The sequence below is a fragment of the Muntiacus reevesi genome, chromosome 1 (assembly GCF_963930625.1).
Source record: "Muntiacus reevesi chromosome 1, mMunRee1.1, whole genome shotgun sequence".
NCBI classification, from domain to species: domain Eukaryota; kingdom Metazoa; phylum Chordata; class Mammalia; order Artiodactyla; family Cervidae; genus Muntiacus; species Muntiacus reevesi.
In genome coordinates, this window is record NC_089249.1 from 7381137 (window position 1) to 7404113 (window position 22977).

Below are 22977 nucleotides of genomic sequence, written 5' to 3' on the forward strand. Positions count from 1 at the left end.
GGCAGTCAGCCAACAAATGGATGACAAAAGGGAAGCAGCCAGGGTACCAGCTCTCCCTGGCGCAGAGATGAGCCGCCCAGGCCCTCAGTTCCCGCCCTCCCCTCCCAGGCGCTGGGATCAGGACCCGAACCCCGGTCCATCACTGTCCCCGGCCCTGCGCTGTCAACTTGAGCCCCTCCTTGGGGAAGCGCCTCTCCTGGTGACGCCGCTCAGAGGCGGGACTTCCGGCCGCCGAAGTTTAACAATTCAGGCGGGAGCCGGAAGCCCAGCGCCGGAGCGGGCCGCGCTGAGGCCCCCGGTGTACGGCGGCTGAGAGGTGAGGTTCCGGAGGTCCCGGGTAGGGCCCGCCGCCTGCCGCGTACTTGCCCTCTCCTCGTTCCCCACCCGCCCTCCGATCACCTCAGGGGGCGGGTCGGAGGTCCCTGGGCTCCCCGCGACCCAGCGGGTCGGGCAGGGGCGCGGCGGCCGGGTTGGCGCGGAAGTGCCCGCGAGCCGCGGGCCGGGGTCGCGCACCTCCGCCTGCGGCGGCCTCCGGTCAGGCCTGAGGGGTGGCCCGGGTCAACTGGGGCAGGTCGGTGGCGGCTCCGGGGGTCTGCACTGACTCCGGAAAGTTTGCCGCTTGCCTGCAGTCCCGTTACCTTTTTGTAAACCTCTCAAATTTGACTCGTTTAGCAGGCGCTCAAATGCATTTAACAAGGTAACTCCAGTTGAGCAAGACTCCTGCGAGTAAAATGCATTATGGGTGAAAGAAAGTTGGAGAGCTTTGGCTTAAGCTGAGTGTAGTGAGTTGTTTCTTGCAGCCGCGAGGCTGATGGTGTTACGGCCGTGTGTCCTGACAGCTCACTTTGATGGGAGCCTCTTTCTGAGTGTGCTCAGCCCTCAGAACACTGGGTGATGGGCCTTTCCCCGCTCTACTTTGAGAGGAGCAAACTGACCGTCACCTAACTCTGGGGCAGGTCATCTGAGCCGGGACCAAAGTGATCTTTCCGCTACATCACACCAATCAACAGGTGTGATCTAAGATTACAGTAACGACATCTTTCAGTGTTTCCTGGGTTTACAGATGCTTTTCCAGCGTTTCATTGTTCTTGAGTAGGAATCCAAAGGGCATAAGTTATAACATGTTACGGCACCAAATCCAAACACTGTGTCTACATTTCAACAGGTGACTAAGGGCTCTTAGTAGAACTGTGTTTATCCGCTGAATGAAGCAGAGTGAATCACATAAGTGACTTTTCTAGTTAACGAAATTTCAGCCTCATAAACACATTAAAAATTTTGCCTCTTGAGAGTTGAAAGGGCCTGTATTTTATAATGTCTTTAAGTTGTCCTCCGAAATATACTCACAAATGTGATGTTTTGTTGATGACTGGGGAACCTGTCTGTGACATCACTTATGCTCTGCCACACTCTTGACACTGTCCACACCAGGAAGATGTGAAGGTATATTTTTACACGCTTCCCTCCCTTTCCCCTATCTCCCAGGCTGTTTTTGACCATTTTTTTCCTTACCCATCATGCATTACTGTGTGTGTTTTGTCTTCTAGACTTCCTTGGTTTGTGAAATCACTTTGTAGGAATTATGCATTCGAACTGTGAATAGATAATACAAACGAAGGCATTGTGGGTCAGGTGCTGGTATAGGGACTTAGTGACATTTTCTCAGGTTGTATTTGCTAATTTTAGAGTTATTTGGAAGACCTGCAGTGGTGGGATTCTAACCTGCAGGAGTGTTACAGTTTATTATATGTTTTTTTTTTAAGATGAGGAAGTTACCTATCCAACAGTTATTTGTTGAATACCAGCTGTGTGCCAGGAATGTTTGAAGACCAGTAATTAACAAGACAAGACAAAAATTCCTGTCCTTGAGATCTTTGTTTTGCTCAAGTCAAGGGCCACAGATGTTATGAGAATAAGAATTGCAGATAGCAGGAAGGGCCATGAAAAAATGGAACAGGAGAATGGGATATAGAACAATGGGTATGGAGTTGCTTTAGCCATGGTGGTCAGGGAAGGCCTTTCTGAGGAAGAAACAGGAGCTGAGACTGGGATGATGTGAAGGAGATGACCATGGGAAACTGGGAAAGGTCGTTCCTGGCAGACGAGGTAACAAACACTTGGGGGTGAGAAAGAAGGCCAGCGTGTTTGGCAGCCCCAGGGAAGAAAGGAAGGTTACATCAGTTTATGAAACACTCCGCACTAAGAAGGCTGCACTTCATTTTAATTGCCGTGGAGAGCCACTGGGAAGGTCAGCTAAGACTGATCCGGTTTACGTTTCAGGAAGATCAGCTTTTTTTTTTAGTAACTCAGCTTTGTGGTGAGCGCAGTCTCTGGGACACAAGTGAATGTGTGGAGCCACTTGCTTTGGATAAGATGCCTCATTTTAACTCTTTTTGTTTGTTTGTTTTAAACCTATTCTTAATTGTTTTTAAAGCATGTTGTTTTAAACAATTGTAGGTGCAGTCATGCAGGAGAACCTCAGATTTGCCTCATCGGGAGATGATGTTAAGATATGGGACGCTTCCTCCTTGACGCTGGTGGATAAGTTCAGCCCGCACACTGCGCCTCATGTTATTAGCTCAGTGTGCTGGAGCAGCAACAGTATCCTTTAAAAAATAAAATAACCACTATGTTAAACATCCAGTAGCGATGAAACTTTTGTGTGTGATCCATAATGAGAAAATATATTTGGCATAGCTGTGAAAGATAAAGTGAAATAGGAATTTAATAAACAGTATGTCATATGATAGGGGCTTTCCAGGTGGCTCAGTATTAAAGAATCCACCTGCCAAGCAGGAAATGTGGGTTCAATGCCTGGATCAGGAAGATCCATTGGAGAAGGAAATGGCAACCCACTCCAGTAATGGGTTTTCCAGCTTGGGAAATCCCATGGACAGAGGAGCCAGGCAGGGTGTAGTCCGTGGGGTTACAAAGATTTGGACATGACTTAGCGACTAAGCAATGATACATCATATGATTGAAAACTGATATTCTCCATTGATTTCATTTAAAAAATTTATTTGCAACCCACTACATTGTAAAGCACTGCTATTAAAAATATATGTTAGCTACTAGATGCCGACTATAGAGTTTTGTTATCAACAGTTCATTATTGAATTAAATGGAATAAGGTGGGTAATGGTGGAAATAATCCTAAAAGTTCTGGAATGATGTTTTGCATCTGCATTGTATATGGATCTAGTTGGGAAATTAAGGACAGAACTTGAAGACAAAAGCAAAACTTGAGGGAGGAGATAAAAATTGTAGAACATTTCCATGTTACTGATGTATTTTCTGTATTTCTCTTCCATTGTATCTGTGTTGAAAATAGTCTTGTTTCCCAAGAAGACAGATAAATTACCTTGATTGAATTTTCCTAAGGTTTTTATGTTTCTGATTCCCACCCTTCCTTTCTTAGTAAATTTCTATGTACTAGGTTGTTTCAATTTTGTCCACTCTTTGTGACCCTACGGACTGTAGCCCACCAGGCTGCTCTGTCCATGGGATTCTTCAGGCAAGAATACTGATGTGGGTTGCTATGCCCTCCTCCAGGGAACCTTTCCAACCACGGGATTGAACCCGCATCTCTTAAGTCTCTGGCATTGGCAGGCAGTTTCTTTACCACTAGCGCCACTTGGGAAGCCCAAATTTATTTATTTGGCTTCTTTGAGTCTTAGTTGAGTCATGTGTGATCTTTTATTGTGGTGTGCAGGCTCTGTGCAGGCTCTTTGTGGCGCTCCCCAGTGGCTTGTAGGATCTTAGTTCCCTGACCAGGAATCAAACCCATGTCCATTCCATTGCCAGGCAGACCCTAAGCCACTGGACTACCAGGGAAGTTCCTGGTGGATAAAATGAACTCATAAATAGGGATTTCTCACTATCTCACTACTAACATTTTGGGCCAGATACTGTTTTGTCATGGAGGCCGCCCTGTGCATTGTAGGATGGTTAAAAGCCTTCCTTACCTCTACCAGTGAGATACCAGTAGCCCCAGTGGTGACAGCTGTGAAGCATCTTCAGAATTGCCACATGTCAATTCTGCTAGGGGCCAGAATCATCCTCAGTTGGGAACCATTGCTGGAAACAAAGTACTGTTACCACCTTTTGTATGAAAATGTTCTGTATTCTTGGTGTGGTAGAGATAATCATTCTTTTGTGGCACTCATATACTGTTTCTTAAACAACAGATTAAGCTTGAACATGTGTCTGATCTTATCAGTATCAAAGTAGTAATATTCTGCTTCCTGATGAAAGTAAAAATATCAAAGGTTTAAAATATGAATGATTCATGAACAAAAACATTAGAAAGTTTTCATGCCCAGTCTAATTATTCTTGTAAATATATAGCAAAAATGACAAGTTTTCTTATTGAATTAAACTTTCCTCTTCATCATTCCTTGATTTTGTATTAAAGTAGCAAAGTAAGTTACTTTGGCTCCCTGTTGATCAAACTCATGTGAGGGGAATGCATTTTTGAAGGCCTCTGCAGATTTGAGGCAATGTTTAAAGAGAGTGACAAATATGTGATATTTCTTCTATTATTAGATTTTTATTATGTTTAGAGCTAATTTTCCCTGTTACTTACTGCATAAAAGTACCAATTCTTAGTGATTATTTTTTATTCCAAGGAGTTTTATTAGGAGTTGGCATTTACTGATAAACCACTTAAAGGTCTAGCAACAAAACTGATGTGACTATGACTATGTGATGGTGTCCTTTGGGTTTTGGAAACTGGTTTTATTTCTGTAGTTTTCTTGTATAAGTACATGTGCACTGGAAACCTTTGTATAGTTTTATTCCTATTGAGGCTTTGATGCCTTCCATAGAGGTTAGTTACTGAAGACCAAGGGATTCTTGGACTCAGATATTTGGGGAATGCTTAGTGTGGATTCCAAGGACAGAGTTAATGGTGAGGTGCCATGAAGATCAGTTTTCTTTTTTTTCTTTAATCAGTTAATTATTTTTTTGGCCCTCCAGGTAATACTCCTCACTTTCTTAAGACTTCTAAAACTATATGAGAAATAAATGGGAGTAACTTGAGTTCACTTTTGTAGTATCTTCCTTCAGTCCTTTCTTTAATGTACTCTATAGAGAAGAGTAACAGTAAACATAGGAAGAAGCCAAGGAAAGGGAAAATGATTTATTTTTCTCAGTGCTGTAAAATCTAGATAGGTAGAAGTGATTTTGTTTGAATCATGTATCATGATAAAATTACAGTCCATGGTCTGTTCACAAAATAGCTGAATGTTCTACAAATCACTTAAAGTAATGCAGTTTGGACTTTGCTTGTTAAGTGTATATTTAAACTTCTGATATTTTGTTTTGACTCTCAAAATCAGGCTCTTGTTCTTGGTTGTATTGTGGTTAGGCATGTAAGTTTTAAAATACTTACATTAAAAAAAAATACTTACATTATTTTGTGTTTACTGATTATTTCACTTATTTATGTGAAATAAGGAAAATTTAATTTTAAATTATTAAATCAAATTTTAAATATTTATTATTTTAATAATTTAAAATTGTATTTTAAATAATTTAAATTTAATTGAGCTGAAATAAAGTTAAAATAAAACTCATAGTTGCTGTGTAATCACACTTACTTATATTTGGTACATACACTATAATATTCTTAATATATTTAAAATTGAAATGCTCTATCACAAACATTCCAGTCCATTCCATTCCAGAAAATATCAGGCTTTATTTTTTAGTGGAAAAATAGGAGACTAATGTGGATATTTGCTTCCTAGCTTAAATTTTATCAAGCACTGCATTACTAAATAATTATCTTAAACCATGTTTATAGAAGAAAAGGCTGATTGGTATTTGCTTGATGTTGCTTTTATCATGCTCTCATTCTTGAAGGATAAAATTAGACCTTCTGGCCTACTCTTTGAAAATGGGGTAGTATTTCACACGGGTTAAGTAGCTTTCGAGTGATAGCAAAGTCAAAAAGGATAGTTCTTCCCTGAAGTAGTAAAGAGAATTAGTCTTAGTAATTAGTAATCTGAGCCAGTTTTGAAAGCTAATGTATCCGCTCTATTCATTGTTTGTCATCTTTTTAGTGTGCTTGCTTTTATCGTCACATTTCTTTATAATGAGCAGAGTGCTAGAGGTGCTCTTGGATTGTTTGATGCTCCATAACTCTTGATTTAGATAACTTTCTAGTGACAGCATCTTCCAGTGGTGACAAAATAGTTGTCTCAAGTTGTAAATGTAAACCTGTCCCGCTTTTAGAGCTTGGTGAAGGGGTAAGTGATTTTTTTTTTTTTTTAAACTTTTAAAAATCTTAGTCCTGCTTGCGTGGTAATTGTTTATTTATTATGATGCTAACAACTAAATATAAAGGAGTTTAAAAGCATTATTCTTAACCTGAGCTTAAAATTATACAGTTAACACTTGAAGGTGAGATAAGTGTGCTTACTGATACATCTTTAGGTAAAATAATATTGGATCCTAGGGGAGCAATCAAGGACTTAGATTTTGTCAGCTAGGTAGCATCTCCGTTTTCCCTCTGTTGGAGGTTTCCTGTTATTGCTGTGACTTTTTAGGACTATGTTCCACCAAGGTTCCTAGGTTGATCTGACCACAAGAGTCCTAATGATGTAGCCCTTCCCTTACTAACAATGGGCTCAGCACCATCAGCTGAAGACCCTTATCTGATGGTGACCTTCTGCTTTAGCTTCGGTCCAGTGGGTACTGCCTGAGCCTCTCCAAGCCCTTCTGTAACAGAATGGGCTTTGTCAAAATGAACTTTGGTCCCAGAGCATTTAAATGAATTTCTCACTATATATTCTTACTCTTTTGTTTCATAAGTTAATCCCTCTGATTCAGGATAATACTGGCTTTTTCATTTCCAATCATACACTTCTTGAAATTTGTTTCCATTTTAAATAAGATCTAAATAAAAAGGAATATATAGGTGGTGGTTCTTTTTTTAAATTTAAAAGTTTTATAGTGGACTCTAAACCATAATGAATTGTCATGGTTTTATACACTGGAGTAGATAGGGTGACCCAATTAGTAATTGCTCTACTCCACTTGCTTTGGAGTGGAACACAGCAGGACCACACAATATAAGTTCATCTAACATATTAATAAAAATGACTTAGAATTTCTAGCAGTCCTTTCCTAAAGGTGTCTGGTAGGATTGACCTCAGCATCAGTTCCAGCCCACAGGTGATGGAACTGGGACAGATAGAATGTGTGTTAAGGGTAGGAATGGCAGTTGCCTTTCAGCCTCAGTAAGTGGAGTTGAGGCATGTGGGATCTAGTTTCCAGACCAGGGATTGAATCTGCATCCCCAGAGTGCCACTGGGGAGTAAAGGTAAACTGTACTCTTGAAGAGCAGGTAGGACATCTTAATCATTTTTGGATCTTCAGATCATGTCCAAGTTGATCAGGGAACATTTGTTGAATTAAATATTAACATAAAAACAGTTTTGATTTCGGGACTGCCCTGGTAGTCCAGTGGTTAAGAATCCTCCTTCCAGTGCAAGGGATGCAGGTTTGATCCCTGGTCCAGGAGCTAGGTTTCACATGCCTCAACAAAAGACCCTGCATGCTGCAACTAAGACCTGACACAGCCAAAACAAATAAAAAGCCAAAAAACAAAAGCAATTTTGATTTCCACTTCTGCCACTATTTAAGGTGGAACTTTATTTAAAGTCCATATTAATTTTCTTTGATTTTGTATTTTACTTTTCTAAAGTAGACAGATTGGTCTTGACAGTATGATAATGGATATGATAACCTAGAAATTTAACCTGATGTTATCTTCAGATTTTAAAATTCTACCCATTGCTTTTGTCTTAGGATACAGGATTCCTGTAATAACCAATTTCCATTAATTATTTAAGTTCATTAGCTACATTAATAATATATTAACATAAAAAAATCCTCTCTAGTTAGGATAAGCAGCTAAAAATATAGGTTTTGTTCTGAACCCTTACGAATAATTTCAGTTGTTTTTGATGATTGGAATTTTAATATATTGATCTTTGATGGATGCCATTCTTATCTATTTTATTTAAAGGTAAACTCCTGGTCTGAAGTAATAACCAGATTCTAAATTTTATTAGTCTGTTTAGACCAAAGTCAATTCCTCGAATGATGTCTGCAAGAGAATTATAGTGACCATACTGAAATATTGATGTAATGTGCACACACATATTTTTGTGTGTTAATAATTTTGACTCGGTTAGAATTTCAAAGCTGGAAGAAACCTTGGGGGAAAGAGCAGGGTGGGGCATCTGCACCTTTTAAGAATCTGGTGCTCTCTTGAGCAGAGGATGTTTTTGAAATGCGTGGACTATCAAGAACAATGGATCTGGTCCTCATCTCTCATTTCTCAAAGGTAGAACGTAGGCTCGGAAAGATGAGATTACTTGCCTAGAGCTACGCAATTTGCCTTAAGTCACAAAACGTACCCTTTGGAATTAATTTCTATTCCCCCCTTATGGTGTTCAGCTAGAGTGGGGATAATTAATGTAACTGTGTAGTGTATCTGAAAGTTAATAGGAAAAAAGCAACCATGCGGCACTGTAGCAGAGTTGCTGGTGATACCACCGGATAGACGACATGCGTACATACTTGTGTGAGAAGACTTGGTTACCACTGTATCTGTAGCCATTTGCTCTATAAATATTTATCGAACATGGATATGGTCTTTGCTCTAAGAAACTGACATTCTGATGAGAGACAGACAGTAAACGAGTAAACAGTACCCAGTGATAGTGCTAAGTTGTTATGCAGAGAGCTGAAATATGTTATTGAGTTAGCAGGTTACTCTAGGTGGGGAAGGGAAGTCTTCTGAAGTTGTGGTATTTAAGTTGATGTCTACTGATCAGGTGAAGTCATTCAAGCCAAGGTTCAGGGGAATTAACTTTCCAGGCAAGAATAGCTGTGTAGAAGTCTGGAGGCAAATCTAGGGTTATTACATTTAAGGAATGGAAGATGGTCCTTGTGCCTAGAGAATCAGTGGGTGGGGAGGAGACTGGTGAGAGAGCAGTTAGGAAAGGACTAGATGAGCAGGGCAGTGAAAGCCAGGCTAGTGATGAGTTTGCAGTTTAGGTGTGATTGGAAGCCACTGAGGATTTTAAGATGAGACACACGTGGTCTGGTTTACATTTCATGAAGGTCACACTATGTATGGAACATGAAATGCAGGAAAGCAAGAGTGGACGGCAGGCAACCAGTTAGGAGGCTGCTGTTGCGCTTTGACAGGTTTTGGATCAGGGTGCTTGCAGTGACAGTAGATAGAGAGGGGTCCCTGTGGGGTGTATTTTAGGGTTGGAGTTTAGAGAACTTGCCGATAGACTTGAGTGGAGGGAGGACGAGGAATCAAGGTTCCTTCTGAACTTCTGTCTTGAGTAGCTGGATGAATGGGACCTTACAGTAGGGGGGAAGAGTGTAGAGTTAGTTTCTGATGACAGGATCTCCCCCATTTGGGGGAGATGCACTGTGACTTGGGACTAGTATCTTGTCCTCTTTATAAAACTTCCCCCTCTGTAAATTGAAGGATTTAAGCTAGGTATTCTTCAAAGTCTCCTCTACCTTTAGAATTTTCTGAGCTGTGGGTTGATTTTACTTTGAGATATTCTGTGGAGTATAAGAGCAGGTTTTGTTAAAGGGAAATATGCAGGGCAAGTAAGCCCTCAAGAGGCTCCTAGACTTGCTGGTTTCCTCAGCTTCCTCTGTCACCACGTTTACGTGGAAAGAACATGAATCTGGTTGATTTCCTTAAAGCCATTTTGAACACTTTGCAGACTATTGAATCCTTGTGAAAGATGATGAGAGCTGAATCTTTAGTACAAGAATTGACGTGTATAGCATTTCATTCAAATGTTTTTCATGTGCTTACTAAGTGTTAGCTAAGAACTGAAAGTCAGCTCTGGTCTCTATTAACTTAACATGATTTTTTTTTTAAATAGCAAAAGCAGACATGTGTCAGTTTAAATTCAACATCTATGTATTTGGTAAGCGGAGGCCTAAATAAGACTGTTAATATTTGGGATTTAAAATCAAAAAGAGTTCATCGATCTGTTAAGGTAAGCAACTTTTTAAAAAAATCTTTACAGAAATGTGTTTATTAGTGATTACCAAAATTTAATTTTGAGCTTATATGATAAAAATAAGCAGCTTCAGAATGAAGTGAGATATGTTAGGGAATATAAAGATGTATAGCCCAAAGCTTACTTTTTTCAGTTTATTTTTCCTTCCATGTATGTTACTATGTTATTGTGTTGCTGGGGTTAAAATTTTTTCCTTATTTTTTCACTTTCTTATGCTCTTGAGTGGACCACTTCCTTCATTTTTAAAAAAATATAGTTTATTTTCATTAAAGATCTTTTTAAGGCTTTTTGAAAAAATGAGAGTGATTTTGGGATGATAGTATTCAATCTGGTAATCATTTTGGTGATATGGCTTCTTAGTTCTCTGCTGCTATTTGTGTTATTTTTGTGTGTATTTTCATGTTGGTAATAAAATGTTTCTAAAATAGTTTACTATTTATTTTATTTATTTTTTTCATTTATTTTTATTCGTTGGAGGCTAATTACTTTACAATATTGTAGTGGTTTTTGCCATACATTGACAGGAATCAGCCATGGATTTACATGTGTTCCCTATTTATAATTAGTGTTTCTTTAAATAGCTTTTGCAGTGTCAGAAAATGAAAATAATCATTGTGAAAGCCTCTGGTTGTGATTGCTTTTTTGGACTTCTATTGTTTTAGTATTTGGAAGTTCATGTTTAAAATTGCTTTCAATTTTTGTCTTTTAAAAAACTTTTAATATGTGAAATTTAAAACATATTTTATATATACACACACATACCTACAAAGAGAAAGAATTTCCTAAAATGTAAAGGCATCTCCTAGCATGCTTCAGGGACTATTTGAAAAAGTTGTAAAATAAATGGAATATTATAGTTACAATTATTGTTATTACATTAATTAGATACAAAGATTGGTTTGTTTCTGTTATTAAGATGTGACATCAAATTGTTAAAAACTATGCTGACCACTGTGGTCTTGGGCTAGATATCTTTAATTTAGTCTTGGAAAACATAATCCTTGTGAACTCAGTTTGTTCTAAACTAAACGGTTTTATTTCCTCAAAATGAATTCCCATATGGATCAGGGAGACAGTGCTGGTATAATGGGAGGAAAATAAGCTTGAATCCTAGCTTTGCCACTGGCAGTTCTGTGAGCTTGCAGTTTGTTAACCTTAGTTAACTCATCTGTAAAATAGAAAAAATGACTTTGCCTCCCATGCTTGTTCCAAAGATTAATAATAATTAAAACTCCAGCCTAAGTTGGTACTCAACAGATGGAAGCAGTGTCTATCAAATCTCAAACATGCTTTCTCAATTCAGCTTTGGGGCTTTTTTTTTTTTTTTTTCTCTCTTCTATTTTACAGTGTTAGGTTTCATTCTCCTTCCCCTAACTTACCTCTTAATCACTTTCTTTAAGGTTGAACTGAGGCTTCCTGTCTTCTGTAAAGCTTCCTTTGTCAACTCGGTTCATAGTGACCCCTCTTTGGCATTCCTCTGACACTTTGCCCCCGCCACTCGTTTAGAATTCATTCCGCCATTTGCATGTTCACTTAAACGTCCTGTCTTCCCAGTTGAACAGCAATATTCTCAAGGGCAGGGACTCTCGTAAGAGTCAACTTGCAATAAATGATACTTGTCGGTGGAAGTGAATTCTCTAATGTAGGCATAATGCCATTTAGAAAATCACCTTTCCTTTTTGTCTCTTGTTTCATAGTGCCTGATCATTGTATGGTTATGAAAAATAAATCTCTGTTCCCTGAAAAGACTTGGTGCTGATCAGATCGTTTACTACTCATTTGAGTACTTTTTTTTTTTTAGATTATTTTGAGGAAAATGTTAAAGCAAATATTAGATTGACAAATATACAATGTTTACAAAAAAATATGAAAAATATGCTGTTTGAAAGTTGTGTGGCACTCTATTTACTGTCATTTCTTTCAGGATCATAAAGATGAAGTAACTTGTGTAACATATAATTGGAATGACTGCTACGTTGCTTCTGGATCTCTCAGTGGTGAAATTATTTTGCACAGTGTAACAACTAATTTATCTAGTACTCCATTTGGTCATGGTAATAACCAGGTACAGTATGGGTTTATTCAAAACAAAGTTGACAAGAGATTTTTAATTATCTTACATAAGGCAATAAATTTAAGTTTTTACAATTAAGTATTTAAAATTTGCACTTAGCGTGCTTGAAAAACTTACAGGTAGCTATTTTTTAATGGTAGTATTTGAAAACTAGTATATATTAGATGATGGAGCTTATATGAGTTTAGTTATACTTTGAATAGTCACATGCTCCTAGAACTTAACTGCAGATAAAAAACACAAATAATTATTAATAGATTAAGCCTAAAACATGGATATTAATCTATGACACTACAATTACAGAAGTATCACATAACTTAAACTGTGCCAGCTACAAGACAGATATATATGTTCATAAATAGTCTGATGGACATGGAGTATTTGTTTTTAGACACAGGGCAAATAGAGTTTTCTTTTTTGTTTGTTTCAAGTATGTGATAAAGTATCAAGGCATATTTATGTATTTCAGGTTAATACAGGAGTATTTAAGGAAATACTTTATGTTTTATAAAGGAAATACTTTATAAATGCTTTTATAAAGCAAAATTAGTTACTGAATTTTTCTTTATAAAAAATTAGTCTGTAAAATTCCTAAAAGAATAAATTTAGTTTCTCAAGAAATCTAGTTCTTGACTAACTTTCCATGAAATTATCCACAGGAATTTCCCATAAGGTGCAAGTTCTTTTACTCTTACTTTTTATTGTAATCACTTTGGCCATATTTTTAGGTAAAATATGGGAGTGCTCCAGTTTTGAAAAGCCTTAAAATCATTCTTTGAACAGTTTATGTTTAGTGTTCAAGGAAAATTTAACAAGTATTAAAAATATACAGAAAAAAGTCTTTTCTCAGATTTCATGTATATTGAGGTAATAGAGAGATGATTACGTTTATGAGAAAGTGAGAGATTGTTGAGAAACAATCTTATGGTCATTCAGAACAGAGAAAAAACTATCTGATTGGGAATAACAGAGAGGAAATGGAAGAAGGGACAGTTGCAGCTGGGTCTAAGGGTTTGTTTTGTTTACTGCTGTTTAATTTGATTCTGCCTTGTACTAGGTTTAGCTCTTTGCATCGTAGTTGGAACTATGTCTTGTTTCCTTGTCCTCAGCTGTTGTCTGACTTTGTGCCTTACACGGAAAAGATCTCCAATAAATATGTGAATGGATGAGCACATTTAAAGATAAAGATTTTAAGACACTAAAAAGAGCTTTGGGAGAGGAGTATTTTATTTGGAGGAAATCATACAAACAAAAATAAAGAGAAAGGAAAGTATATGGGTTTTAAGTAGGAGCTAATGTTGATATGGGACTTTGAATGCCAGACCAAAGGCTTGGCTTTTATTTTTGAAGACAGGGAAAACTAGTCAGAATATTTTGATTAGTTGAATGTCAGAACCATAGAATCCTTGAACTGAGAAAAGCCTTTAGAGGTAACCTCATTTTCTGCATTTTATGGATGAGGATAAGTGATTTACCACAGTGAATGATTAATATGGTCATAAAGATAGGAAGTAATATTTTGTTTTTGTAATTTTTTGGTTATTTTTATTATAACTGAGACATAAAACCTAAGCGCATAGATATTGGAACTATTGGGAAAAAAAATCTAGTGTTCAAATAGATGACTTGCTTTTTGAAGAAACAGAGTAGTCTTCTCCTTCCTCTTCTGCTTATTTCATTTCCTTCCTCCTCTCCTTCCTCTTTCTTCTTTTCCTTCCCCTCCTCCTTCCCTTCTCCCTCCTCCAACTTCCCTTCTCCTCCTCTTCCTTCTTTTTCCTCTTTCTCTTTTTCTCTTCCTCTTCTTTGGAAGAAGCATGATATATTAGAAGCATGATAAGTTTAGATTTATAAATTCTGGGTTGACTTTTCAGTAACTTAAATATGAGGTTAGATACTGCCATGTATTTTCTCTTAAGTTTTTACTGTATTTTACTGGAGAGTTTTGGTTATTGCTCTTGGGCTTATTCTCTGTAAAATATTAAAGTTTTAAAAATTGAGATATATACAAGATACATACAGTAAAATACATATATCTTACATATACAGCTTGATGAATTTTTATACATGCATACATACACCTGTGTAACTACATACTACCAAAATCAAGATACAGAACATTCCTGGCATACCATAGGTCTCCCTCTTGACCCTTTCCAGTCACTACCTCATATTTCTTAGAAGAATTGTATGTGTCTGGTTTCTTCTGGTCTTCATTATGTTTGTTGCATAGAATAGTAGTTTATACTGCTTTAATTCCTGTGAAGTGTTCCATTACAAGGATATACCACCGTTTATCCATTTGACTATTGATGGACGTATGAGCTGTTTCTCATTTGTATCTATTGTGAGAAAGCTACTGTGAATATTCTCATATGAGTCTTTTTGTGGATACATGTTTTCATTCCTCTTGAGTAAATACTTACTGGTGAAATCGCTGGGTCTTAGGGTAGGCATTAAGTTTTACTTCATTAAAAATTGTCAAAAAGTTTTTAAAGTGCTGATGCCATTGATTATGTCTGTAAGCAATGTATGTGAGATCCAGCTGTTCCATGTTTTTGCTCATATCAAATATTGTCTTGCTTATTCACTTCAGCCATATTTGATGGTTGTGTAATTGTATCTCATGATGGTTTTGATTTGCATTTCTCTGTTGAATGAGTTGGGCACACTTTTGTATACTTTCTTTTGTGACTATTCAGGTCTGTTCTCTTTTGTTTGGGGTTGTGTTTTTCTGATTGATTTATAGTTTATTCTGTTTTCCAGATGGAGTCATCCTTTGGCTATACATATTGCATCATATGTCTTCTTTTTTAGCCTACGGCTTTCCTTTTCACTCTCTTAATGCCTTTAAAAAATGAACAGAAGTTCTTAAATGTATGTCTATTGTGCTTCATTTCAAAGTAGTTTTTGTATGTGGTAGGAGATGGGATTCATCTTTCCATACAGGTATATGATTATGCCAGCATTATTTATTGCAAAGACCATTCGACTGCCACTGGGGTGAGTGTAGGTGATGAGAGGGTTTGGAGAACATTCCAGGTAGAGGTTATCACCTTTATAGAATTCTTACCACCATTTATTGTGTTTCAAGTACAGTAATTGTCACTTTATATATGTTTTCTCACTTATTCTTTGCTGCTCACTTCTGAGGTATAGGTTATTCTCATTTTAAAAATGAGAAAACTGAGATTCCAAGACTTTGAGACCACAAAATCCTTAATTGACTGACTTGAAGGCCAACTCTTGAAGAGGGGTAGCTTTGTTTCTTTTTGGGTCTCTCTGTGGTTCAGGGGCAGGTAAATGGGTAAGCATTTGAGGATCCAAAGCTTCAGGAAACTTTGCAGCGTTCTCTTGTCACTTTGTGCAGCAGTCCCAAATTTTATTATCTCTTCACATAAAAGAAATGTATTTTAAAATGCTAGGTGGCAGGTTGCTGTATTGTTGATTTTCAAAGGATTTTCATTGATTACTTTGCATGGCAGACCTGAATTTATCTCCTAGTTTAGGAAGGCAGTAATGCTGAAAGCTTATCTCTTGTGCAAGGTCAGATGAACTGCAGCCTAGACTTTCATGTCCCCGCTGCTTCCCGCTCGGGCAGTGGGCCTCTCTGTGAGCTCTTCTGGGTGTAGTGTTATGTCGTAACCACATGTTTATTTGGAGGCAGCTGTGTGAGCCTGGGCACCTGACTTAGCTCTCAAGCCTCCTTTTCCTTAACTGTCAGGTGAGAATGAAAATATACTCTCAATAAGGTTTTTGTTTTGTTGTTTTTAGGGCTAAATGAGATGCTAATATAGTTCGTAATATGTGATAGGAGGTCAGGGAGCTTTTGATAAATAATCATATTAATTTATTAAAATAGCTTTTGTGATTAACTTCTGCAAACTGCTTTGTGTCTTTAGGTTTAATGCATTCCCTCCAGATTAGCCAGTTATAACTTGACCTCAGAAATCATAATTTGTGTTTTAGAGCAATATAGAGTAAGGAGAGTGTTAAGAAGGTGAAGAAATGAAACTGGAGCATGTTGATTTTTTTCTCTTTTTCTGGAACAAATGTTATATATTTTTCGTGTACTATATTATTTCATTTTTGTTTTCACCATTAAAGCAGAGTGCCTGGGCTTTCTGTAAATACCAGTCAGTCTCTATGTATGTAAGTATGCAGTCTGTTTTCTTAGTGAAGAAAGTCGAAGTTATGATTCAGCATATTTACATTTCTATTTTGCAGGCAGCATAATTGAAATCTGTGGAGTTTTAAAAATTGATTCCTCAAAATTCATTTAAGATATCAAGTATATTAAATACTCATTTTAGACATTCAAACAATGTTCATAAAAATTTCAGCTCTAAAAATTGACATAATCCAACTCCAGTATACTGTCATCCAGTCAATTTCCTATGCTGATCAGTTTTACTATAGGGTTTGGGTTATTGACAAAAATAGTAGGTAGGGCACATCTAATGATTAAATTAAAAATTTCTAATTTTGTTTCTATGAGCAATCAAGAATTTGAAATCTTTAAAAATCATCAGATTGCTTTCTTAGCAAAAGTGACAAAACCACAGAGTCTCACTGAATCTTTATACTGAATTTCATATTAGAAATGAGATTGCCTGAATGTATTTAGAATCTTACTTTGAAGTGTCTGAGCTGAGTTGAAGCTATTAGTTTTCTGTGGATCGCAGTGTCTATCTGCAGGGGCAAAAAGCCTTACTGCTTCTGCAGAGCTGCCAGGGCTGACACACTCCTTAGATTATAATTGCAAGTCACTATTTGGCAAGTTCAGCAGCTTAGGCCACCAGCAGGTTAACCTGTGTCGCCTTTCTCAGACTGTAGCCTTTTTGAAAGCAGTTAAAATGTGGATATTTTATTGATTCCTTAGATTTAAAAGTGATCTTTAAATGTAATATCTGTGAGATTTTAAATACAACATTTTCAGTGTATGTTAAATAAGTCCATTTTCTTCAGTGAAATTTTTGACATTTAGATACAGATTCTGTAAATATTAATAAGCCTTTTGAGTATAGAGATCTGGTAAATAATTATTAGTTACATTTTAAAAATAATTATTTTATCAAGAAACAGTTTAATTCCAATTTGGTTGACTTGGTTGACTGGTTTTGTTTATATCTGAGCTTTGGCACTCAAGAACTTTGACTTACTACAAAGCTTTGTATCTAGAGTAGTGGTTTCCTGTATGTTATATGGGGGCATTGGTATACAGTTGTGTATTATGGTATAAAATGTTCTTGATTAACTCAATATATTTCCTTAGTATTTGTCCACTTTTCTAGCCTTCATATTATGTTTTTGAGCAGTTTTGTGATTGACATGTTGGTGTAAAACAAACATATATCTTTATATATTGCTTCTTAAAGTATTATTTTTTCCTTTGATTTTTCTCTTCTGAATTTTCTTTAATAGGAAGTGATTTGAAGAATGTTTTCTTGCAGTTTATTTGTGTAGCTCTGTCTTCCTTCCATAAATTTATAATTGTTCCATTGTTTCAGTCTTCTGCTTTTTCTTACTAGTGTTCTGTCCTAGGTGTTCTCATTGCTAGTCTTCACAGTTATAATTTTTAGTGGCTATATAATATTCCATTGTTCAGATGCCACAGTTTATTTAGATAATCTTATACTTTAGGTATTTTCCAAATTTTTATAATCACAATGAATAACATATGTTAATACTATTTCTGTAAGTATATGTTTTCTGCTTTTGACTTTTTCTTTGAGATTAAAAATTCTCTTTCAGTGTAACTCTGTAGCAGGCTCACATTTTCTTTCCTTGAGGAGTTAAAGTGTGATATTCTTATGATTTTTGGTCTCAAATGTCTGATCATAATTTAAGTATTTTTTTCCTTATAAGTTACTTGTTCTTTTTCCTATATGTGCAGAGATTTTTTTTCCTTTAAAATCCAGTAATTCTTCTAGATTGTGTCCTGGTTTTGGTTATTCTGTATTGCTATTTTTAGGTACATGGTATGATCAGTTAATATGTAATTTCAAACCTTTTTTTCTTTCAGGGAATTTTCTTGAATTACAGTTTTTAGTATTTGATATTTTCTTTATCTTTGTTTTTTCTTTGTTGTATCTTCTTCAGTGATTTACTACTTTCATATAATTTTTAACTTTTTCCCTTATTTTTAATTTTTAAAAATTCTTTCCTTTTGACCTATATTTAAGTTATATTTGTTATATTTATTTGCTATATTTATTTGTTCTATTTGTTATATAAATATTCGTTATATTTATTCATTCTGTATTCCTTATACATTTAATGAAGGCTATGTAGTGTAGCCTTCTTTCCTTTTTTTTAGCCTTCATCTTTAAAAGGATTAAAATTTCTAATTTTTTTCCAAATTCTGACATCTCAGTTTTGAGTTTTCTAATTCTGACTTACATTGTTTTTTTAAATGTCATATCATTTTACTGTCTTTTTGGGCATCTGTTGAGAATGTCTTCTTTCTTGTTCTCCTTGTTCTCATAATAACTTTGTCTGGGGTTCATCTGTGAAGTTAGTTTCCCTCAACTCTACAGCAGAGATGGAGTTTAGAGGGTAACTCTTCTGAGTTAGCTTGGTTTTGTTCTGCTCCCGGACTTGTATGTGAACTTTCATTCTCCTTCAACTGTCTTGACTCCAACCTGTTCAGGTTTGTTTCCACTGCTAGTAGTGTCTCCTCAGTATGGAGCCCTGACCTGGGAAGGAGATGCCTTGGCTGAACAGTTTTGGGGGTGTTCTAGCCCTTCAGACCTTTCTGCAAACTTCTGGGACAGAACTACTAATGCTGATTCTATGGATATTCTTGGTTTAGCTGATATTGTCAGATTGGCCACCACACTTTCCCGTGGATACATTTTGGCTATGTGGGGCTCTTCCTGTTCTCAAATCTTTCTCAGTCCCTGTTATTTCCCTCTGCTTCCTCCTGCACAAATGTTAATATTATGAAGGACTATGGCTATTAAATGTTCTATCTACTAGTGTATTTTGGGGCTCATGGGGACACCTGAAATGGTCTAGTTTTACTGTAAATGTTGTTCATGGGGTTTTAGTTTTGCTATCTGGTTTGCTATCTGTAACACATACAGACTCACACATTATACTCACCCTCTGTGCTGGGATTCCCAAGACCAGGTTTGATGCTGCGCTGGAGGACTCCCAGGACTCAGTGCAGAGAGGTGGTGTTTGTGGCCGTGATTTATTACAGTGGAAGGATGCAACGCACATCAGCAAAGGGGAAAAGGTGCACAGGGTGAAGGCCCTAGGGAAACCAGGCGTGAGCTTCCACGACTCTTCTCTCAGTGGAGTAGATGTGTTTAATTTTTCCAGAATCAAATTGTGACAGCATGTATGGAACATGGTTTACCGGGGAAGTTTGTTAGAGACTGATTGGCCAGGGACTTTGTTGGAGGCTGATTATCTTGACATCCTCTGCCTAGCATGTACTGAAATTCCAGTTTCTAATAAGGAAAGCAGGTGTTCATCCATGGTTCAGTCATCAACCATATCTTTTGCACAAACAGTTTGGGCACAGTGAGCCACTCTTTATCAGTCAGTGAGCCACTGTCTTCAGTTAGGGTGGTGGGAACCCCCCAAAAATCCAAGTTTGAAGACTCCAGCCAAGGACCAATCTTGAAAGCAGGACTTTATAAGGATAAGCAGTCTTAGGCCTGCTTGTGCACACATCCACACACAAATGGAGGGATTTAGGGAGATTGAAAAACTCTTCCACGGTCGTAACCTCTATCTTCTCAGAGTCCTCCAGTTATAAGGACTTTGGGCAAGACAGAATTAGGTTCAGATTTCTGGCTTTGAAGAAGTTATTGCTGCAGTGGTATGAAGGGTAGATAGCAAGCCACTGAGAATGGAAATAGGTGACAGGTGATTGGTGCTTGCAAGAAGACAAGCGAGTGAAGGGGAGGGAGGAATGGAGTTGAAGGGATACTATGTATATTAATATTTATGAGACTGTGGCTCAACGGGACAGAATCCTGCTGCTAATGCAGGAGACAGGGCTTGATCCCTGATCCAGGAAGATCCCCTGGAGAAGGAAATGGCAACCCACTCCAGTATTCTTGCCTGAGAATTTCCATGGACAGGGGAGCCTGGTGGGCTACAGTCCATGTGGTTGCAGAGTCAGACACAACTTAGCGATTAAACAACAGCGTAGTAATTATCTTACCTTAGGTGTCAGGTTGCAAATACTCGGTTTCCTTAGACAGAATATGTTATTCTTACATATTTTTTGTTGTTGTTGAGGGCTAATACTTACTATTTTGAAACATCTTAGAAGTAGAATATGAGTTTTTAATATGTAAAAGCTAGTGGAATCTAAATTTCAAATTTTAAGTCTTTTTTGAAGTGTGTTAGATTAGATAGAACAAACAAAAAGCCTTCAGGTTTGACTTTTGTTCTGTGGCAGTTTTATCTGGGACCTGTATGTGTAGCTGATAACTGCCAACTATGATTCGTTCAATGATTCATTGCTTTCCTTGAGACTATAAATAAAAGTGTCTTGTGGCTAGTTTCCCAATCTTGTGGCTTCTGCTTAATACTGATTTCTATACTTTTATTTTGCTTAAATATAAAAAATCAGGTGATTGTGAAATATTTAATTCTCAACACAATAAATGATAGTATCAGCCAAGTTAGAAAGTAACATTTTAGTGAAAGTAGATAAAATTCATCCCCTTTCAGTCTCAGAAGACCTGCTTACTCAAACTGGATCTTTGTTTATTCCTGTCCAGCAGAAACTGGAAAAAAATCTCCCCTGCCTCCAGAGATGAGTGTTTTACAGAAAGGCTAGCGTTGCCCTCAGGCCAATGCTTTTGAAAGAATGGTAGGCCATCCCCAGTCTAGAGTGTTGCCAATACCCCTTTCATATTTAGTTTATTTTTTATTGTGCTTCCACTGTTGAACTGCCAGCACATCAGATTCAAAGAAATATATTCAAATATCAAAAATATATATTGGAAACAAATACAGACTATTATTACTTATTCTTTACCGGTATTCCCTTGTACTTATTCATGATCTGTCTGTGACTGGGTCTTTTATTTAGGTGGAATGTTATAATCCTGATGAATTAATATAGTTTGCCTCAATATATTGTATTTTTCTTCTGTAAAAGAGGTGATTGAGGTAACTGTACTCTGACATAATAAAATCATGAGTACTGTTCAGTTACTAGAATTAGGATCTTATAGCCCACTAAATGATTTTATGGTTGTCCTGATTATGAAACCTGTTATGCCATAAATCAGAGAAGTTCTGAATCCCTTGTGAATAATATGGTTGGTATTTGCCCATTATTTATACCTTATATAAAATGTTCTTATATATGCTTACAATTACATAAAATTTATTTTTATTTTCCTAGTCTGTTCGGCACTTGAAGTACTCCTTATTTAAGAAATCACTCCTGGGCAGTGTTTCAGATAATGGAATAGTAACTCTCTGGGATGTGCATAGTCAGAGTCCATACCATAACTTTGACAGTACACATAAAGCTCCGGCTTCGGGCATCTGTTTTTCTCCTGTCAATGAACTGCTATTTGTAACTGTGGGCTTGGATAAAAGAATTATTCTCTATGACACTTCAAGTAAGAAGTAAGTATAACATGCTCATTTCTTAATTTAGTAACAAATAATTATTTCACTAGTAGCCATATTTGTGATTTGCCTAGACCTCTGATGAATGTTAAAAGGTCTAGAGATTATACATTTGCTGTCTAACAAGGTAAAATTTTCTCTTTTTCTTCCCATGTGCAGAAAAAACTTGATGAGATGTGGGTGTTCTTTAGAGTACTTCTGGGTGATGAATGTTGAGGGGTAACATGTTGACGATTTCACATCTTTATTTTAGCATGCATGCCATGTTATTCTCTTCAGAATGCAACTAAATTTGTATATTTTTAAAGCAACATGATTAATTTGCTTTAAAATTACTTCAGTGTCTAGAGCAGGGTTTCTAAGCCTTGGCATTTGGGGCTGGATAAGTCTTGGTTGTGGGGAGCTGTCTTGAGCATTGTGGGATATTCAGCCTGGCCCCTACTTACTATTAGGTTGGTGCAAAAGTAATTGTGGTTTTACACTTGAAATTTGCCATTTGACATTGAAATATATTCTTAAATAAATGTGGCTATGTTACTGTTGCTGTTGTTGAGTCGTTCAGTTGTGTCTGACTCTTTGCAACCCCATGGACTGTGGCATGCCAATCTTCATTGTCCTTCACAATCTCCCGGAGTTTGCTCAAACTCATATCCGTTGAGTCTGTGATGCCATCCAACCATCTCATCCTCTGTTGTCCTCTTCTCCTACTGCCTTCAATCTTTACCAGCGTCAGGGTCTTTTCTAATAAGTCAGCTGTTTACATCAGGTCGCCAGAGTTTTGGAGCTTATGTTATAGATCATTTTAATGCACATTTACCACTTTTTTTTTTTTTGCTAATACTTATTACTTGCTGTTTTTTAAAAAATATTATTTTTATTTATTTATTTATTTATTTGACTTTACTGGGTCTTAGTTGCAGCATGTGAGATCTAGTTCCCTGACCAGGGATCAAAACCCTGCCCCCTGCATTGGGAGCATGGTCTCTTAGCCACTAGACCACCGGGGAAGTCCCTGCTGTTTATTTGATATTTATTTTAGACTATGGAAATGATGTTGGACTTCTTTGGTGGCTCAGGTGGTAAAGAATCTGCCTGCAATGCAGGAGACCTGGGTTCAATCCCTGGGTTGAGAAGGTCTCCTGGAGAAGGGAATGGCTACTCACTTCAGTATTCTTGCCTGGAGAATTCCGTGGACTGAGGAGCCTGGTGGGCTACAGTCCA

The 22977-nt window shown here is 37.2% G+C and overlaps 1 protein-coding gene across 2 annotated transcripts in view; it reads left to right on the forward strand.

Annotated features, from left to right (window-relative positions):
• The first annotated feature begins 244 nt into the window (after positions 1 to 244).
• NEDD1 (NEDD1 gamma-tubulin ring complex targeting factor) overlaps positions 245 to 22977 on the forward strand; it is a 43490-nt gene continuing 20757 nt past the window's right edge. For both annotated transcript variants that reach the window (XM_065937238.1, XM_065937245.1), the window contains exons 1-6: positions 245 to 316; positions 2458 to 2601; positions 6157 to 6251; positions 9933 to 10049; positions 11998 to 12138; positions 21524 to 21753. In XM_065937238.1, coding sequence (XP_065793310.1) covers positions 2466 to 2601; positions 6157 to 6251; positions 9933 to 10049; positions 11998 to 12138; positions 21524 to 21753 — 719 coding nt within the window. In that variant the 5' untranslated portion in view covers positions 245 to 316; positions 2458 to 2465. The remainder of the gene's footprint in view (positions 317 to 2457; positions 2602 to 6156; positions 6252 to 9932; positions 10050 to 11997; positions 12139 to 21523; positions 21754 to 22977) is intronic.